The sequence below is a fragment of the Anolis sagrei genome, chromosome 5 (assembly GCF_037176765.1).
Source record: "Anolis sagrei isolate rAnoSag1 chromosome 5, rAnoSag1.mat, whole genome shotgun sequence".
Lineage (NCBI taxonomy): Eukaryota > Metazoa > Chordata > Lepidosauria > Squamata > Dactyloidae > Anolis > Anolis sagrei.
In genome coordinates this window covers 839294-855347 of record NC_090025.1, presented here as the reverse complement: position 1 = coordinate 855347, position 16054 = coordinate 839294, and the positions used below count along the sequence as shown (strand labels likewise).

General features: G+C 48.4%; 1 protein-coding gene across 1 annotated transcript in view; it reads left to right on the top strand.

The window, feature by feature from the left end:
• The window catches only part of SIGLEC1 (sialic acid binding Ig like lectin 1), a 72697-nt gene that overhangs the window by 38769 nt on the left and 17874 nt on the right, over positions 1 to 16054 (top strand). Inside the window, exons 13-17 of the mRNA XM_067468422.1 lie at positions 2584 to 2880; positions 7694 to 7948; positions 9670 to 9975; positions 13552 to 13815; positions 14512 to 14814. Of these exons, the coding sequence (XP_067324523.1) occupies positions 2584 to 2880; positions 7694 to 7948; positions 9670 to 9975; positions 13552 to 13815; positions 14512 to 14814 (1425 nt within the window). The remainder of the gene's footprint in view (positions 1 to 2583; positions 2881 to 7693; positions 7949 to 9669; positions 9976 to 13551; positions 13816 to 14511; positions 14815 to 16054) is intronic.

The following is a 16054-nucleotide window of genomic DNA, read 5'->3' as shown; positions in this document are numbered from 1 at the left end:
CCCCTTTTTAACTTCTCCCAGGCTGACTGTAATCTAACCCTTACTGATGTGGGCTCTGCTACCGGGTCAAACTGCTTCTTGAGCACCGAGTGGACCTACTAGTAAAGGCTTAGATGTTTTCCAGCTGGAGTTCTTTGGTCTTTAGGGCTGTTTCCCTGGAAATCTTTGGAGACTCTTAAGACTGTTCTCCCCTGGAAAGTCTTAAGGGTTGAAGCTTTTGTACAGGGGAAGCTTGCACACATCCTGTACATTGGTTTTCCTTGCTGAGACTAACTAAAAAATGGCTCCCTTCCCTTCCCAATTGCCCTGAGCAAGGGGCGGAACCAAAACTTAACGATGATGGACAGGTGACTTGCCCTATGACTGCAACCAAAGGAAGCCACCTATCTGCAGAACCCTGAAACTTAGGACTGCAAGCAAACATTTAATACAAAGCAAATAAAATTGTAGCTCCTGGTACAGCCGTACCAGCAGAGTTTGTCATAACAAAATTTGTGCACCCCCCTATTTTGATTCTAAAGTGGGCATGGGCTAACTTCGGCCTTCCAAGTGTTTTGGACTGCACCTCTCACAATTCCTAACAGCTGATAGGACAAAGCAGGGAGAGATTACCCTCCCCCCAGCACCTCATCCAACCAGGTCTTCATTATGCACACGTCTGTGTTGCATCCCAGTTCAAGAAACAAGACCATAAGATTAAATCCACCATTCTGGACTGTAGGAAAAGCAATCCTTGTTTATTGATGAAAAATTGGTTACAAAAGAAAGGTAAATGCAGAGTAAAAAAGCCACAAAAAAACACAGTAGTCAATAGGATCTCTGAACTTGAGCAAAACTTCAAAAGCCACAAAACAATAACCAGGAGTCTGTTAGCCTTTTACTAACCATGAACTTGGAAACAGAAGCCTCTGGGATTACTGGCCATGGAACACAGGAATTCTGCCAAGACCAGCCACAGTCCCGAACGTTGCTTGACCTAAAGAAGCACCCGGCAGGGATGCTCTTAAACCAAAGAAGCTATTCTTAGAAACGCCCCTTGACTTTTCTGTTTGGGCCTCTTTCTGCTGAAGGCGCTGTGACCTTCGTACAGACTGGGAAACAAATCTATCTCTGACTATCTGTTCTCTTCGGACCTCATTATCAAGCCCAGGTGGGGAGATATCACGGCTAACTTCCAAAACATTCTCTTCTAACTGTTGGGTTTCATTTTCATTCCCACTGACCTCTGCATCAACAACAGATTCCACACTGTCAGAGTCAGGGAGAGCTTGCTCAGTTTAAAAAACTATCCGAGAATCCTGTTCACACAGATCAGGATCAGGCTGAACCCCAACAGTCTGCATGCTCATCCAGGATTAGGTTCTGGATGATAGCTGTTTTTCCATTTACAGACTTGCCATTCAATAGCCCCACCTTAATCCAGAGGGACTGCCATCCTGGGTACTCAGTTTTAGCATGTCAGGACACCGTTTTGGCACTATGAGTACCCTCTCTCATTCCCTAGACCGAATTGGTTGTGTAGGTCAACCTTTCCCATATCCCCCCTCCCCAATATAAGAAGAAGAATAACAACAACAACAGTGAGGATAGTGTTAAGGTATACTGAAAATGGTGAGTTTTGCAAGCATCAACACCAAGGTTGGAGTAGATAGGGTTAAGTAGTAGGCCTGGGCAATCCATGGTTCTAAAAGGTTCTAAAGTACATACAAAACTAAAGTTCTGGCAGTGAAAACTAGGGGGCACTGGTGCTTTGCTTCTACAGTGGTGCTAAAGTTCTGGTGGTGAAAATTTCAGAACTCTAACAAAACTTTCAAAATTTTGTTATAATTGGCTGTTCCTAATTGAGTCTGTCATAAAAATCGCCAATAACAAAATAATAATGAAATTTCAAAAGTTTTGTTAGAGTTCTGAAATTTTCACCACCAGTACTTTAGCAACACTGTAGAAGCACCAGCGCCCCTGAGTTTTCACCGCCAGAACTTTAGTTTTGTAAATACTTTGGAACCATTTAGAACCATGGATTGCCCGTGCCTATTAAGTAGTGTTAAGGAACCAACCTCATTCTGGCCATGTGGTGGAGGCTCCTTCTTTGGAGGCTTTTAAGAAGAGGCTGGATGGCCATCTGTCGGAGGTGCTTTGAATGTGATTTTCCTGTTTTTTTGGCAGACTGGGGTTGGACTGGATGGCCCACCAGGTCTCTTCCAACTCTAGGATTCTATGATTCTAGGAGTCATCATTATATGCAGGTGCTCATTAAGCCCAGTAAGTTTGGGCCACACTCAGTGGAGTTTATCTGGAGGTACTTTAGGATGCTCTCTTTTGGGAGTTGGAAGCCATACTCTCTGTGGTTTGTGATGCATACAAGGAGTATGTAAGTTTGTTACTCTGTAGAATTTATTTTTGATGCAATGCCACAAGTTTTTGCTTTTGACTCTGCTGAATAAGAGTAAATGTATGTTTCCTCTTTCAACTGTGTGAAGCTACGCTGTCTTTGATGGACTAGGTTCTGAATAAACCACAGCAGATAGCCCTCATTTGGGAAGGAAATATGGGGCCTCTCACTCCTTATCTGTCCATCCACAGACCCTCCCCGGAAACCCCAGGTGACCTCTTTCCTCCGGACGGAGGGCCAGCCAATGGCGGTCCTGCAGTGCGCGGTCGAGAGCGAGCCCCAGGCCCTCCTGGAAATCTCCAAAGAGAAGCAGGTCCTGGCCTCCAGCACCAGCCCCACTCACAGCCCTCGAATCAAGGCCTCCACCGCCTATAACAGCCTGAGCATGGAGATCTGGGACGTGGTGATGGAGGACGAAGGGGAGTACGTCTGCACCGCTAGCAACGCCTTGGGAAAGGCCAGCTCCAGCGCCACCTTCACCGCAAACGGTATGCATCCCAGTCTTTGGCAGCTTCCACCCCGACATTGCAGCAGACACAAACCCTGATGCTGCAATTCAGAGAAGGATCGCAACAGACTCAACTCTAATGCGCACCTCAGTTTTCAAAACCCGTAAACAAAAAAAGTATTTGCTGCTGAGTGTAATATGGAGTGACAAGAAGTGCACTGGGTTGTTTTAGGTTTTTCGGGCTATATGGCCATGGTCTAGAGCAGTGGTTCTCAACCTTGGGTCCCCAGATGTTTTTGGCCTACAACTCCCAGAAATCCCAGCCAATTGACCAGCTGTTAGGATTTCTGAGAGTTGAAGGCCAAAAACATCTGGGGACCCCAGGTTGAGAACCACTGGTCTAGAGTCATTCTCTCCTACCATGGCCATATAGCCCGAAAAAAAACCTACAACAACCCAGTGATTCCGGCCATGAAAGCCTTCAACAATACAAAGAAGTGCACTCTTTGTCATTTGGCCGAAAAAGGTTCACATTCCAGTGGCTTCCTGCTTAGGATTCCTTCCTTAAAACACTAAAGTTTCCATCAACAGAAAAGGAAACCTTGGGTGCATCTCTGTTGCAGAAGGAAACCAACTGAATTGCCTTGGTTCAATGCTATTGAATCCTGGGGGCTGTAGTTTTACAAGACCTTGACCTTCTCTGGCAAAGGAGGCTGATGCCTCACCAAACTATAAATCCCAGGGTCCCATAGCACTGAGAGATGATGTTCCTCATAGAATCATAGAATCATAGAATCAAAGAGTTGGAAGAGACCTCATGGGCCATCCAGTCCAACCCCATTCTGCCAAGAAGCAGGAAAATTGCATTCAAATCACCCCTGACAGATGGCCATCCAGCCTCTGCTTAAAAGCTTCTAAAGAAGGAGCCTCCACCACACTCTGGGGCAGAGAGTTCCACTGCTGAACAGCTCTCACAGGAAGTTCTTCCTCATGTTCAGATGGAATCTCCTCTCTTGTAGTTTGAAGCCATTGTTCCATTGCGTCCTAGTCTCCAGGGAAGCAGGAAGGAAGCCTGCTCCCTCCTCCTCCCTGTGGCTTCCTCTCACCTCTTGATCCATGGCCCTCATCCTGTCTCCTCTCAGCCTTCTCTTCTTCAGGCTAAACATGCCCAGTTCCCTAAGCCGCTCCTCATAGGGCTTGTTCTCCAGACCCTTGATCATTTTAGTCGCCCTCCTCTGGACACATTCCGGCTTAGAGTCAATATCTCTCTTGAATTGTGGTGCCCAGAATTGGACAAAATATTCCAGGTAAAGTGGTCTAACCAAAGCAGAATAGAGGGGTAGCATTACTTCCTTAGATCTAGACACTAGGCTCCTCTTGATGGGAGGCCAAAATCCCATTGGCTTTTTTTTTTGCCGCCACATCACATTGTTGGCTCATGTTTAACTTCCTCCCCACGAGGACTCCAAGATCTTTTTCACACGTCCTGCTCTCGAGCCAGGCCTTGTCCCCCATTCTGTCTCTTTGCATTTCATTTTTTCTGCCAAAGTGGAGTATCTTGCATTTGTCACTGTTGAACTTCATTTTGTTAGTTTTGGCCCATTAAATGAGAGATGATGTCCCTCAAATAGCAGTTCAAGATGCTCCTGAACAGCTTCTCCTTTTGCTTCGGCTCTGCAGTAAGATTACCATATTATGGAAATCTAATGCACACTCTAATTTTGGTGAGGCAATTTAGCCAAAAAAGGTGAGCATTAGATGTGAGTAAACAGGGTAATTCTAAATCGTTTGCACATGTATTGGTTTTGTAGCTATATCACAGGCTATGGTCCTATGATGGACCTCATCCAGGCTTCTAGATGTGAATGGACTGCATTTCCCAGCATCCCCTAGGACTGGCTTGTGGATTGTTGCTGTCCAATATAATCTTTGCAGTTATGGGCAATGTCCATCCATTCAGATCTTAATGGACTGTAATTTGCAATGTTCCCTAAGACTGGCTGATGGACTGCTGGCCATTGCGTCCCATCATCATCATCATCAGCTTCATCATCATCATGACTGTGACCATGGTCAGGAAACTGTGGTTCTATAAAGCAGAGATGGGAGCCTTCCAGATGCTGTTGGACTGCAATGTCCTGTAAGACTGTAGGTTTTATATAGCAATATTAAATAACCACTCACAAGCCGGTTTTGCTTTGAAATGAATATATTGCTTGTATCTCTGCAGCAAAGAAAGACACTACTGACCTTTTCCCACCACCACTTCCTTTTAGACACCCCCATCATTCCCTGAGGCCAGTGCCATGGCTCAATGTGATGGAATCATGTGAGCTGTAGTTTGGTGAAGCACCATCCTTCTTTGGCAGAGAAGGCTGAAGACCTTGTAAAACTAGAGCTCCTCAGATTCCATAGCATTTAACCAAGTTGAAGTGGTGCCAAACTGCATCAATTCTACAGTGTGGATGCACCCTTGGGCACAAACCAATGGAGCCAAACTCCAAGAAAAGAGATTCCACCCAAACATTAGGAAGAACCTTTCCAAGAGTTGTTCAACTGCCTTGGAGAGCGACGGAGTTCCATCTTTTACAATTCCATTTGAATATTTGTCTTTAATTGCATTGCTTTTTAACCGTGAATTCTGAGACAAGAAACATAGAATCATAGAATCATAGAATCCTAGAGTTGGAAGAGACCTCCTGGGCCATCCAGTCCAACCCCATTCTGCCAAGAAGCAGGAATATTGCATTCAAATCACCCCTGACAGATGGCCATCCAGCCTCTGCTTAAAAGCTTCCAAAGAAGGAGCCTCCACCACACTCCCTCCGGGGCAGAGAGTTCCACTGCTGAACGGCTCTCACAGTCAGGAAGTTCTTCCTAATGTTCAGATGGAATCTCCTCTCTTGTAGTTTGAAGCCATTGTTCCGCGTCCTAGTCTCCAAGGAAGCAGAAAACAAGCTTGCTCCCTCCTCCTCCCTGTGGCTTCCTCTCACATATTTATACATGGCTATCATATCTCCTCTCAGCCTTCATTTATACCAGCCTTCATGGTATAAATAAATGCAAAATGATCAAGGGTCTGGAGAACAAGCCCTATGAGGAGCGGCTTAGGGAACTGGGCATGTTTAGCCTGAAGAAGGGAAGGCTGAGAGGAGACATAATGAGGGCCATGTATAAATATGTGAGAGGAAGCCACAGGGAGGAGGAGGAGGGAGCAAGCTTGTTTTCTGCTTCCCTGGAGACTAGGACGCAATGGAACAATGGCTTCAAACTACAAGAGAGGAGATTCCATCTGAACATGAGGAAGAACTTCCTGACTGTGAGAGCTGTTCAGCAGTGGAACTCTCTGCCCCGGAGTGTGGTGGAGGCTCCTTCTTTCATAGAATGAAAGAGTTGGAAGAGACCTCATGGGCCATCCAGTCCAATCCCCTGCCAAGAAGCAGGAATATTGCATTCAAATCACCCCTGACAAATGGCCATCCAGCCTCTGCTTAAAAGCTTCCAAAGAAGAAGCCTCCACCACACTCCCCCTGGGGCAGAGAGTTCCACTGCTGAACGGCTCTCACAGTCAGGAAGTTCTTCCTCATGTTCAGATGGAATCTCCTCTCTTGTAGTTTGAAGCCATTGTTCCGCGTCCTAGTCTCCAAGGAAGCAGAAAACAAGCTTGCTCCCTCCTCCCTGTGGCTTCCTCTCACATATTTATACATGGCTATCATATCTCCCCTCAGCCTTCTCTTCTTCAGGCTAAACATGCCCAGTTCCCTAAGCCGCTCCTCATAGGGCTTGTTCTCCAGACCCTTGATCATTTTAGTCGCCCTCCTCTGGACACATTCCAGCTTGTCAATATCTCTCTTGAATTGTGGTGCCCAGAATTGGACACAATATTCCAGATGTGGTCTAACCAAAGCAGAATAGAGGGGTAGCATTACTTCCTTAGATCTAGACACTATGCTCCTATTGATGCAGGCCAAAATCCCATTGGCTTTTTTTGCCGCCACATCACATTGTTGGCTCATGTTTAACTTGTTGTCCACGAGGACTCCAAGATCTTTTTCACACGTACTGCTCTCGAGCCAGGCATTGTCCCCCATTCTGTATCTTTGCATTTCATTTTTTCTGCCAAAGTGGAGTATCTTGCATTTGTCACTGTTGAACTTCATTTTGTTAGTTTTGGCCCATCTCTCTAATCTGTCAAGATCGTTTTGAATTCTGCTCCTGTCCTCTGGACTATTGGCTATCCCTCCCAATTTGGTGTCGTCTGCAAACTTGATGATCATGCCATGTTGGAAGGAGACATGGTGCTTGGAACAGAAACTCTCCCGATATAGATCAGTTGCAGCCAGCACAGCTGTCTCTAGGATGGGGTTGGATTGCTCAGTGTTTCCTCTGCTAGCCTGCCTGATCTCCTTCAGACTTCCTTCTCCCTTTGACGTTCCTAAAATGTAGGGATTTCTGATATCTGCCAGCTTTTTTTCCTTTTTCTTCCTCCTCACCACTTAGCACTTTTAAACAGAGGTTGGATGGCCATCTGTCAGGGATGATTTGAATGCAATATTCCTGCTTCTTGGTAGGGGGTTGGACTGGATGGCCCAAGCGGTCTCTTCCAACTCTATGATTCTATGATTCTATGAGTTCAGCTTATGATTGTGTCTATGATTGTGGTGGAGGCTCCTTCTTTGGAAGCTTTTAAGCAGAGGCTGGATGGCCATCTGTCGGGGTGATTTGAATGCAATATTCCTGCTTCTTGGCAGAATGGGGGTGGACTGGATGGCCGATGAGGTCTCTTCCAACTCTTTGATTCTATGATTCTATGATTCTAAGAATAGCCTTTATTGAAACTGCCTTTTTTGCAGTGGCGAGGATCTGGATCTCTCCTCTGGATGTCCGGGAAGGGAACGCGGTGAACTTGACCTGTTCAGTGGACAGCAGCGTGGACAGAGAACGGCATTACACTTGGTATAAGGACAGTCGGCGGTGTGCGGAGGGCCCCTCCAAGACCCTGGTGCTGCCCCGGGCCACAGTGGCGGATGCTGGGACCTACTACTGCTCCGTCAAGACAGCGCAGGGAAGGCTCCGGAACTCCACCTTGGGCACCCTGGGCGTCCTCTGTAAGTCCCTGGGCTTGGAAACAACTCATAAATGACCCCTTCTTTGGCTTAAGGGAGGAGGGGAGGTTTGGGGGAGAACTGCTCCCCAATTTAGTTTCCCCCAAATGAGAGCCATGCCACTCTTGGGTGAATTGTTGAGGCTTGCTGGGTGCTGCCCAAAACCTCTAGAATTTCTGTTTCAATCAGAAGTGAGGAGATCCAATGCAATAGGTTTATTTTGGCCAGGCAAAGCTGTTGGGTGTGCGACAGGAAAATGGTGCCACGCGACTGAGATGCAACTCGGCCTTTTTATAATAGGGGTTTCTGAAGTTTCCAAACATGAACACACAATCCTTTTCTCATTCACACTCTGCTTCTTTGTCCTTCTCTCGGCGCCTCTTAGCTATCTTCATTCCAGCAATTTCTTTCTTTGGGTTGTTGTAGGTTTTTTTCGGGCTATATGGCCATGTTCTAGAGGCATTTCTCCTGACGTTTCGCCGGCGTCTATGGCAAGCATCCTCAGAGGTAGTGAGGTCTCTTGGAATTAGGACATATCTGTGGAATGACCAGGGTGGGACAAAGGACTCTTGTCTGCTGGAGCGAGGGGGTGAGTGTTTCAACTCACCACCTTGATTAGCATTTGATTGCCTGGCAGTGCCTGGAGCAAACTTTTGTTGAGAGGTGATTAGATGTCCCTGCCTGTTTTCCTCTCTGCTGTTTTGCTGTTGTAATTTTAGAGCTTTTAATACTGGTAGCCAGATTGTGTTCATTTTCATGGTCTCTTCCTTTCTGTTGACATTGTCCACATGCTTGTGGATTTCAATGGCTTCTCTGTGTAGCCTGACATGTTGGTTGTGAGAGTGGTCCAGCACTTCTGTGTTCTCAAATAATCTGCTGTGTCCAGGCTGATTCCTCAGGTGCTCTGCTATGGCTGACTTCTCTGGTTGAAGGAGTCTGCAGTGCCTTTCATGTTCCTTGATTCATGTCTGGGCCACGCTACATTTGGTGGTCCCTCTGTAGACTTGTCCACAGCTGCATGGGATACAATGGTAGACTCCTGCAGAAGTGAGAGGATCCCTCTTGTCCTTTGCTGAACGGAGCATTGGTTGGATTTCCTTGGTGGGTCTGGAGATGGTTTGTATGTTGTGTTTCCTCCTCAGCTTCTTCCCTCTGTGGTCAGTGGTTCCCTTGATGTCTGGCAAGAACCCTTTCCCTCTGGGTGGACCTCTGTCTTGACTCTCGTGGCTTCTTCTCGGTTTTCTTGCAGCTCTTCTGAGGTCCGAGGTGGAGTCTCCCTTGGCCTGGAGAGCCCAGTTTGGATGGTTCAGTTCATCTCTTTCTTTCTTTCTGTCTTCCTTTCTTCCCTTCTTTGAGTCTCCTTCAGGAGAGATAAAGTAGGGTATAAATAAATATAACAACAACAACAACAACAATACTTTAATGTGTTCTGGTAATGTTAGCTATGGAACTAAGGCGGGTGAAATGAGCGACAAGCACTGCCTAGAAAAGTTCTTTTTGACCTTGGTTCCAAAATCTCTTGAGCGTTGGAATAGCACATTTGTAACCAGGAAAGGCATATTTGCAAGGTCTTCCTTCCTGAGTCCCGACAGTCATGATATTTTTGTGTGTCCTCCATGTGTGCATCAAAAAAGTGTATGTTTTGTCACACTTTGCTGCCAAGCTCTGTCTCAAGGGAGCTGTGGATTCACTCTGTTTCCCTTTCTGTCTCCTTTTCCTGGAAGATCCACCCAGGAACGTCCGTGTGCAGTCCTTCCTGGAGACCCAGAAGGGGAGGCTGGCGGCCATCGAGTGCTCCGTGGAGAGCAACCCACCCTCCACGCTGTTGCTCCTCCGAGGAGAGACCGTCCTGGCCTCCAGCGCCTTCCGAGGGAACCCGGAGCAGAGGGTGCGGAGGGTGGCCTCCTCCTCCCCAAACGCCTTGCGGGTGGAGATCCCAGGGGTCGGCCCAGAGGACCAAGGGGACTACGAGTGCCGGGCCAGCAACGCCTTTGGCCAGGCCAGCGCTTCCCTGGACTTCGTGGTGGAGAGTGAGTGATGGGGGCACATCCCTATGTCATGAATGGTTCTTGAACCTTAACATGTTCATTAATCTGTTTTCAGTGGGAGAGACAGAAGTAGGCATGCAGACCCAGTGGTGGTTGCACAGATAAAGGAGTTGACTACGTAAACAGGTTCTCAGGCCAATCCTCTGGATTTCGCCTCAGCACTTTTCATGCCCAAGTCCACCAAATGCTTCACCTCCTTTGTTCTCCATCATGCAGTTTTCCAAGTTCCAGATTTTTGGGGGATGGTGTCTTCAGCCTTGGCAGACCTTAAGAGGCCCCCGCCAGACCCCGGTCATACAATCCATTCAATCCACTCATCACACCCTCCTCTTTCTGCACCTCACTCCCTTAAGCTCATGCCTTGGTTACATCCAATGCGCTCTATTGCAATGCGCTCTATGTGGGGCTGCCCTTGAAGACCGCCTGGAAGTTTGAACTGGTACAATGGGTTTCAGCCAGGCTCCTTACTGGAGCAAACCATCGGGAGCATACAACACCCCTATTAAAACAGCGTCATTGGCTGCCGATAAGTTGCCGAGCCAAATTCAAGGTGCAGGTCATGACCTAGAAAGCCCTAAACGGTTCGGGCCCGGCCTATCTCCATGATCGCATCTCCTTCTATGAACTCTAAGATCTTCCAGGGAGGCCCTCCTCTCGGTCCCACCTCCGTCACAAGCACGGTTGGTGGGGACGAGAGAGAGAGGGCCTTCTCGGTGGTGGCCCCCTGCCTCTGGAACACCCTTCCAAGGGAAATAAGACAGGCCCCATCCCTCCCTGCCTATCCCCGCAATCACATCTCCTTCTATGAACCGGCATGAACTCTAAGATCTTCCGGGGAGGCCCTCCTCTCGGTCCCACCTCCATCACAAGCACGGTTGGTGGGGACGAGAGAGAGGGCCTTCTCGGTGGTGGCCCCCCACCTCTGGAACACCCCTGCAAGGGAAATAAGACAGGCCCCATCCCTCCCCGCCTATCTCCGCAATCGCATCTCCTTCTATGAACCGGCATGAGCTCTACGATCTTCCAGGGAGGCCCTCCTCTCGGTCCCACCTCCGTCACAAGCACGGTTGGTGGGGACGAGAGAGAGAGGGCCTTCTCGGTGGTGGCCCCCTGCCTCTGGAACACCCTTCAAAGGGAAATAAGACAGGCCCCATCCCTCCCTGCCTATCCCTGCAATCGCATCTCCTTCTACGAACCGGCATGAGCTCTAAGATCTTCCAGGGAGGCCCTCCTCTCGGTCCCACCTCCGTCACAAGCACGGTTGGTGAACCGGCACGAGCTCTAAGATATTCCTCTCGGTCCCACCTCCGTCACAAGCACGGTTGGTGGGGACGAGAGAGAGAGGGCCTTCTCGGTGGTGGCCCCATGCCTCTGGAACACCCTTCAAAGGGAAATAAGACAGGCCCCATCCCTCCCTGCCTATCCCTGCAATCGCATCTCCTTCTATGAACCGGCATGAGCTCTAAGATCTTCCAGGGAGGCCCTCCTCTCGGTCCCATCTCCATCACAAGCACAGTTGGTGGGGACAAGGGAGAGGGCCTTCTCAGTGGTGGCCCCCCGCCTCTGGAATGCCCTTCCAAGGGAAATATACAGGCCCTATCCCTCCCTGCCTATCCCCGCAATCGCATCTCCTTCTATGAACCGGCATGAGCTCTAAGATCTTCCAGGGAGGCCCTCCTCTCGGTCCCATCTCCATCACAAGCACAGTTGGTGGGGACAAGGGAGAGGGCCTTCTCGGTGGTGGCCCCCCGCCTCTGGAACACCCTTCCAAGGGAAATAAGACAGGCCCCATCCCTCCCCGCCTATCTCCTTCTATGAACCGGCATGAACTCTAAGATCTTCTGGGGAGGCCCTCCTCTCGGTCCCATCTCCATCACAAGCACAGTTGGTGGGGACAAGGGAGAGGGCCTTCTCGGTGGTGGCCCCCCGCCTCTGGAACACCCTTCCAAGGGAAATAAGACAGGCCCCATCCCTCCCCGCCTATCTCCTTCTATGAACCGGCATGAACTCTAAGATCTTCTGGGGAGGCCCTCCTCTCGGTCCCATCTCCATCACAAGCACAGTTGGTGGGGACAAGGGAGAGGGCCTTCTCAGTGGTAGCCCCCCGCCTCTGGAACACCCTTCCAAGGGAAATGACAGGTCCCATCCCTCCCCTCCTTTCGTAAGAGCTTGAAGACCTGGTGGTTCCAACAAGCCTTTGAAAATGACCATTTCTAACTCAACCCCACACATTATCGAATATGGCCTTATTCTTTCTATCAATTACCCAGATCACTTCCTCTAATCGGCCCTGGAATGAACAGCCACAGACCCCGTGTCTAATATGATTGTTGCCTGCCATAGATTTGCACTTTATTCCCGGGGCCCCTCGAATTTTGGGGCTTGCACAAATCTTGGCCCGGCCTTTTACATTTTTAATTGCCTTGAACAGGCAGGATTACTTTTAATAGATGTGTGTTCTGGTGACAATTTTTATGCTTATATTTTGTTTTGTTAATCTTATAGTTATGTTGTTTTTACTTTGTATGTTTTGTGATGTTACCTGGGAACCGCTCTGAGTCCCCTCGGGGAGATGGAGCGGTATATAAATAAAGTATTATTATTATATTATTATTATAAGAATTCTTTGCAACCACACCATACTGTTTCCACTTGCTATGAGTGGAATGCTCTATATACTAAGGATTCTTCTTGCATTTTTAAGGAGGATCCTTCTTTGGAGGCTTTGAAACAGAGGCTGGATGGCCATCTGTCAGGGGTGCTTTGAATGCAATATTCCTGCTTCTTGGCAGAATGGGGTTGGACTGGATGATGGCCCAGGAGGTCTCTTCCAACTCTAGGATTCCATGATTCTATGCTTCCCTGGAGACTAGGACGCAATGGAGCCATGGCTTCAAACTACAAGAGAGGAGATTCCATCTGAACATGAGGAAGAACTTCCTGACTGTGAGAGACGTTCAGCGGTGGAACTCTCTGCCCCAGAGGGAGTGTGGTGGAGGCTCCTTCTTTGGAAGCTTTGAAGCAGAGGCTGGATGGCCATCTGTCAGGGGTGCTTTGAATGCAATATTCCTGCTTCTTGGAAGAATGGGGTTGGACTGGATGAGGGCCCAGGAGGTCTCTTCCAACTCTTGGATTCTAGGATTCTATGCTTTACTGGAGACTAGGATGTTATGGAGCCATGGCTTCAAACTACAAGAGAGGAGATTCCATCTGAACATTAGGAAGAACTTCCTGACTGTAAGGAGAGCCGTTCAGCAGTGGAACTCTCTGCCCCAGAGGGAGTGTGGTGGAGGCTCCTTCTTTGGAAGCTTTGAAACAGAGGCTGGATGGCCATCTGTCAGGTGTAATTTGAATGCAATATTCCTGCTTCTTGGCAGAATGGGGTTGGACTGGATGATGGCCCAGGAGGTCTCTTCCAACTCTTTGATTCTAGGATTCTATGAAATACTCTGCTGTTTTGGGGGACTTTCCCTCACGCGTCCACCTGGGCTCAATCAGCCCCTTGAGGGTGTAGAGCCCCCCCCCCCCCATTTCATCCTACCTCTCCTCTCCCTGCAGCCACTCGGGTGGTGATCCGTCCTGGTCCGGAGGTGTGCGAAGGAAGCCCAGTCTCCCTCACCTGCGAAGATGAAGGCACCTCCTCCTCCTCCTCCTCGGGGGCCCTGTTCACCTGGTACAAGGATGCCAGGTGGCTGTCCCAGGGGCCGGCCCCCTCCCTCCTGCTCCAGGAGGCCTCCACCGCGGACATCGGCACCTATTCCTGCCAAGTCCAGAGCCTGGAGGGCAGTCGGGCCTCTCCACCGGTGGCCCTCCGCCTGCTCTGTAAGTACCTCAGCCTTTGGGACATCATCTCATGGGTTGTGGGTGGTCACAGCCTGGCCTGGAGGGGAGGTGGAGGAAGAGGAGCACATCTCCCAAAGCACCTGCAGGGAAAGAGCTGCACCGCCCTCCAGGTGTTGCTGGACCTCTACACTATGCAACGTAGTGTTTGTCCCTGGGTTATAAATATAATTTCCTAAATAACAAATTCTGGCTCCCAGTATTTATAAAAACTCTAAAATCATAACAGCAGATAAAGAACATGTTGAGATTAATTTCACAATTCAGCAGCAGATCAGTTGCACAACTTCAGTGCTTTCCAGTAGCTTCTTCCTGCACAGTATTTTCAGTCAACTCTTCCCACAAACTGCAGTCACTCTGGAACTCTTTTACAGACACTTGAGCACATGCCCAGCCATTGTCAGTTTTACCATTGTTTTCCCCTCCAATCTAGATGACACTACAAACTTACCACAGCAAACGGTTATATCTTGTCTTAGCAGACAGGTTCTTTTAATCAATTACATAGAGCCTTTGACGAACAGCATCACAGCACAAGGAGAGAGAATACACTGTACATGACTTCCTTATATACAATTCTGTACCTTTACACATAGCAATCTCTGAGTGACCTTCTCGTGGTGGGTCCTTGCCTCCAGCTCCTTGCCTCTGACCTGGGCCTGTCCTCTTCCCTTGCAGATGCTCCCAAGAGGCCCTCCTTGACCTCCTTCCTGGAGACGCAGACCGGGAACCGGGCCGTCATCCAGTGCCAAGTGGAGAGCTACCCGCCTTCAGAGCTGGCCCTGCTCCGAGAAGGCAAGGCGGTGGCTTCCAGCCGTGGTCCAGACGCCCAGCCAGACCGGCGCCTGAGGGTCCACTTGGCCCAGAATTCCCTGAAACTGGAGATCCGGGAGGTCCTCTTGCAGGACGAAGGGCAGTACCGCTGCCTGGCCAACAACACTTTCGGGAGATCCGAGGCCTCCATACACTTCAGTGTGGAAAGTAAGCGCTTCTCCTCTCTTCCCCATTTTTTGCACCTGTTGGGGTTCAGCCTGAGTTTGAACTTGAACCTGATTCTCTGTTTGTTCCTCCTGATGCTAATGAAAATATATTTACTGATGCTAATGGAAATGTACCTCTTGATGCCAATGCTCCTGAAATTAGTGAGGAAGAAACTGCTGTAGGTTTGGAAAATGCCAATGTTCCTGAAATTAGTGAGGAAGGAACTTCTGTAGATTTGGAAAATGAAAGTACCAGTGTTCCTGAGAATGTTTCAGAGGGAAGCCATGACCTTTCCCTCCCTTCTGCACCTGTTAACTGGAATGACAACAGAAGGGGCCAAATTTGGCAAGATAGAAATAAATCACTCAGTTTGCGTCAATCCTCCCGAATTCAAGAATTAAAAACATTGGCTTCAAAGAAGAGGGGCAGTTCACGGAATCAATTCTTGGGTTTTAATTGCCTTCCGCCGGGCTGACTGTCTCAGTTCAGGCATCGTTTCAGAATTGATGAAGACCTTGGCAGTTCTCTCGGTTCCCTGGCCATAGTTTGGGAAGATTTCTAGGATATCAAGTACGGTTAGTGAATCACTAAACAGGTAACAGTATTTTGCAGTGTGGCTTTGGGTTTTGTTCTTGTGCATTTAAATTCATGTTTGCTGATTTTGCTGTGGCTTTTGACTTGCATTTTTCCTTTATTTTGTAACCATTTTTCTTCAATAAAAAAGGATTGTTTTTCACAGTCAAGTGTGGTGGAGAGTTATCTTAGGGCCTCGTTCCCTGCTCTGGATTGCAACAGCACCTAGAAACACTGCTCTCTTCTGAGAACCACAACTCTCAGGATGCCAGCTGGGGGATTCTGGGAATGGTTGCCCAAAACCTGTGCCATGCACACAACTGGCCAGGATTCTTTTGCATGCATTGAAGTGTTGTATGGATGCGACTTACAATGCAGAACTGCCTCAATGTTATTTACACAATGGGGATGTAAATAGCGCAGAGCATGAATTGGATGGCGCATAGATGGCCATCGCTGGCAGAAATTCTCATGCACATTGGTTGGAATCTTTGCTCACATACTGCAGAGTAGCCAATGAATATGACATTTAGGGATGTAATTGCCCACTAAGTTTCGTCTTTTATATTATTTCGTGTCAGAAACATTGCACACATAAGTATTAGGGCTGGGCGGTTTCGTTTCATTAATTCGTAATTCGTTAAAAATTCATTATTTTTTTGTTAAC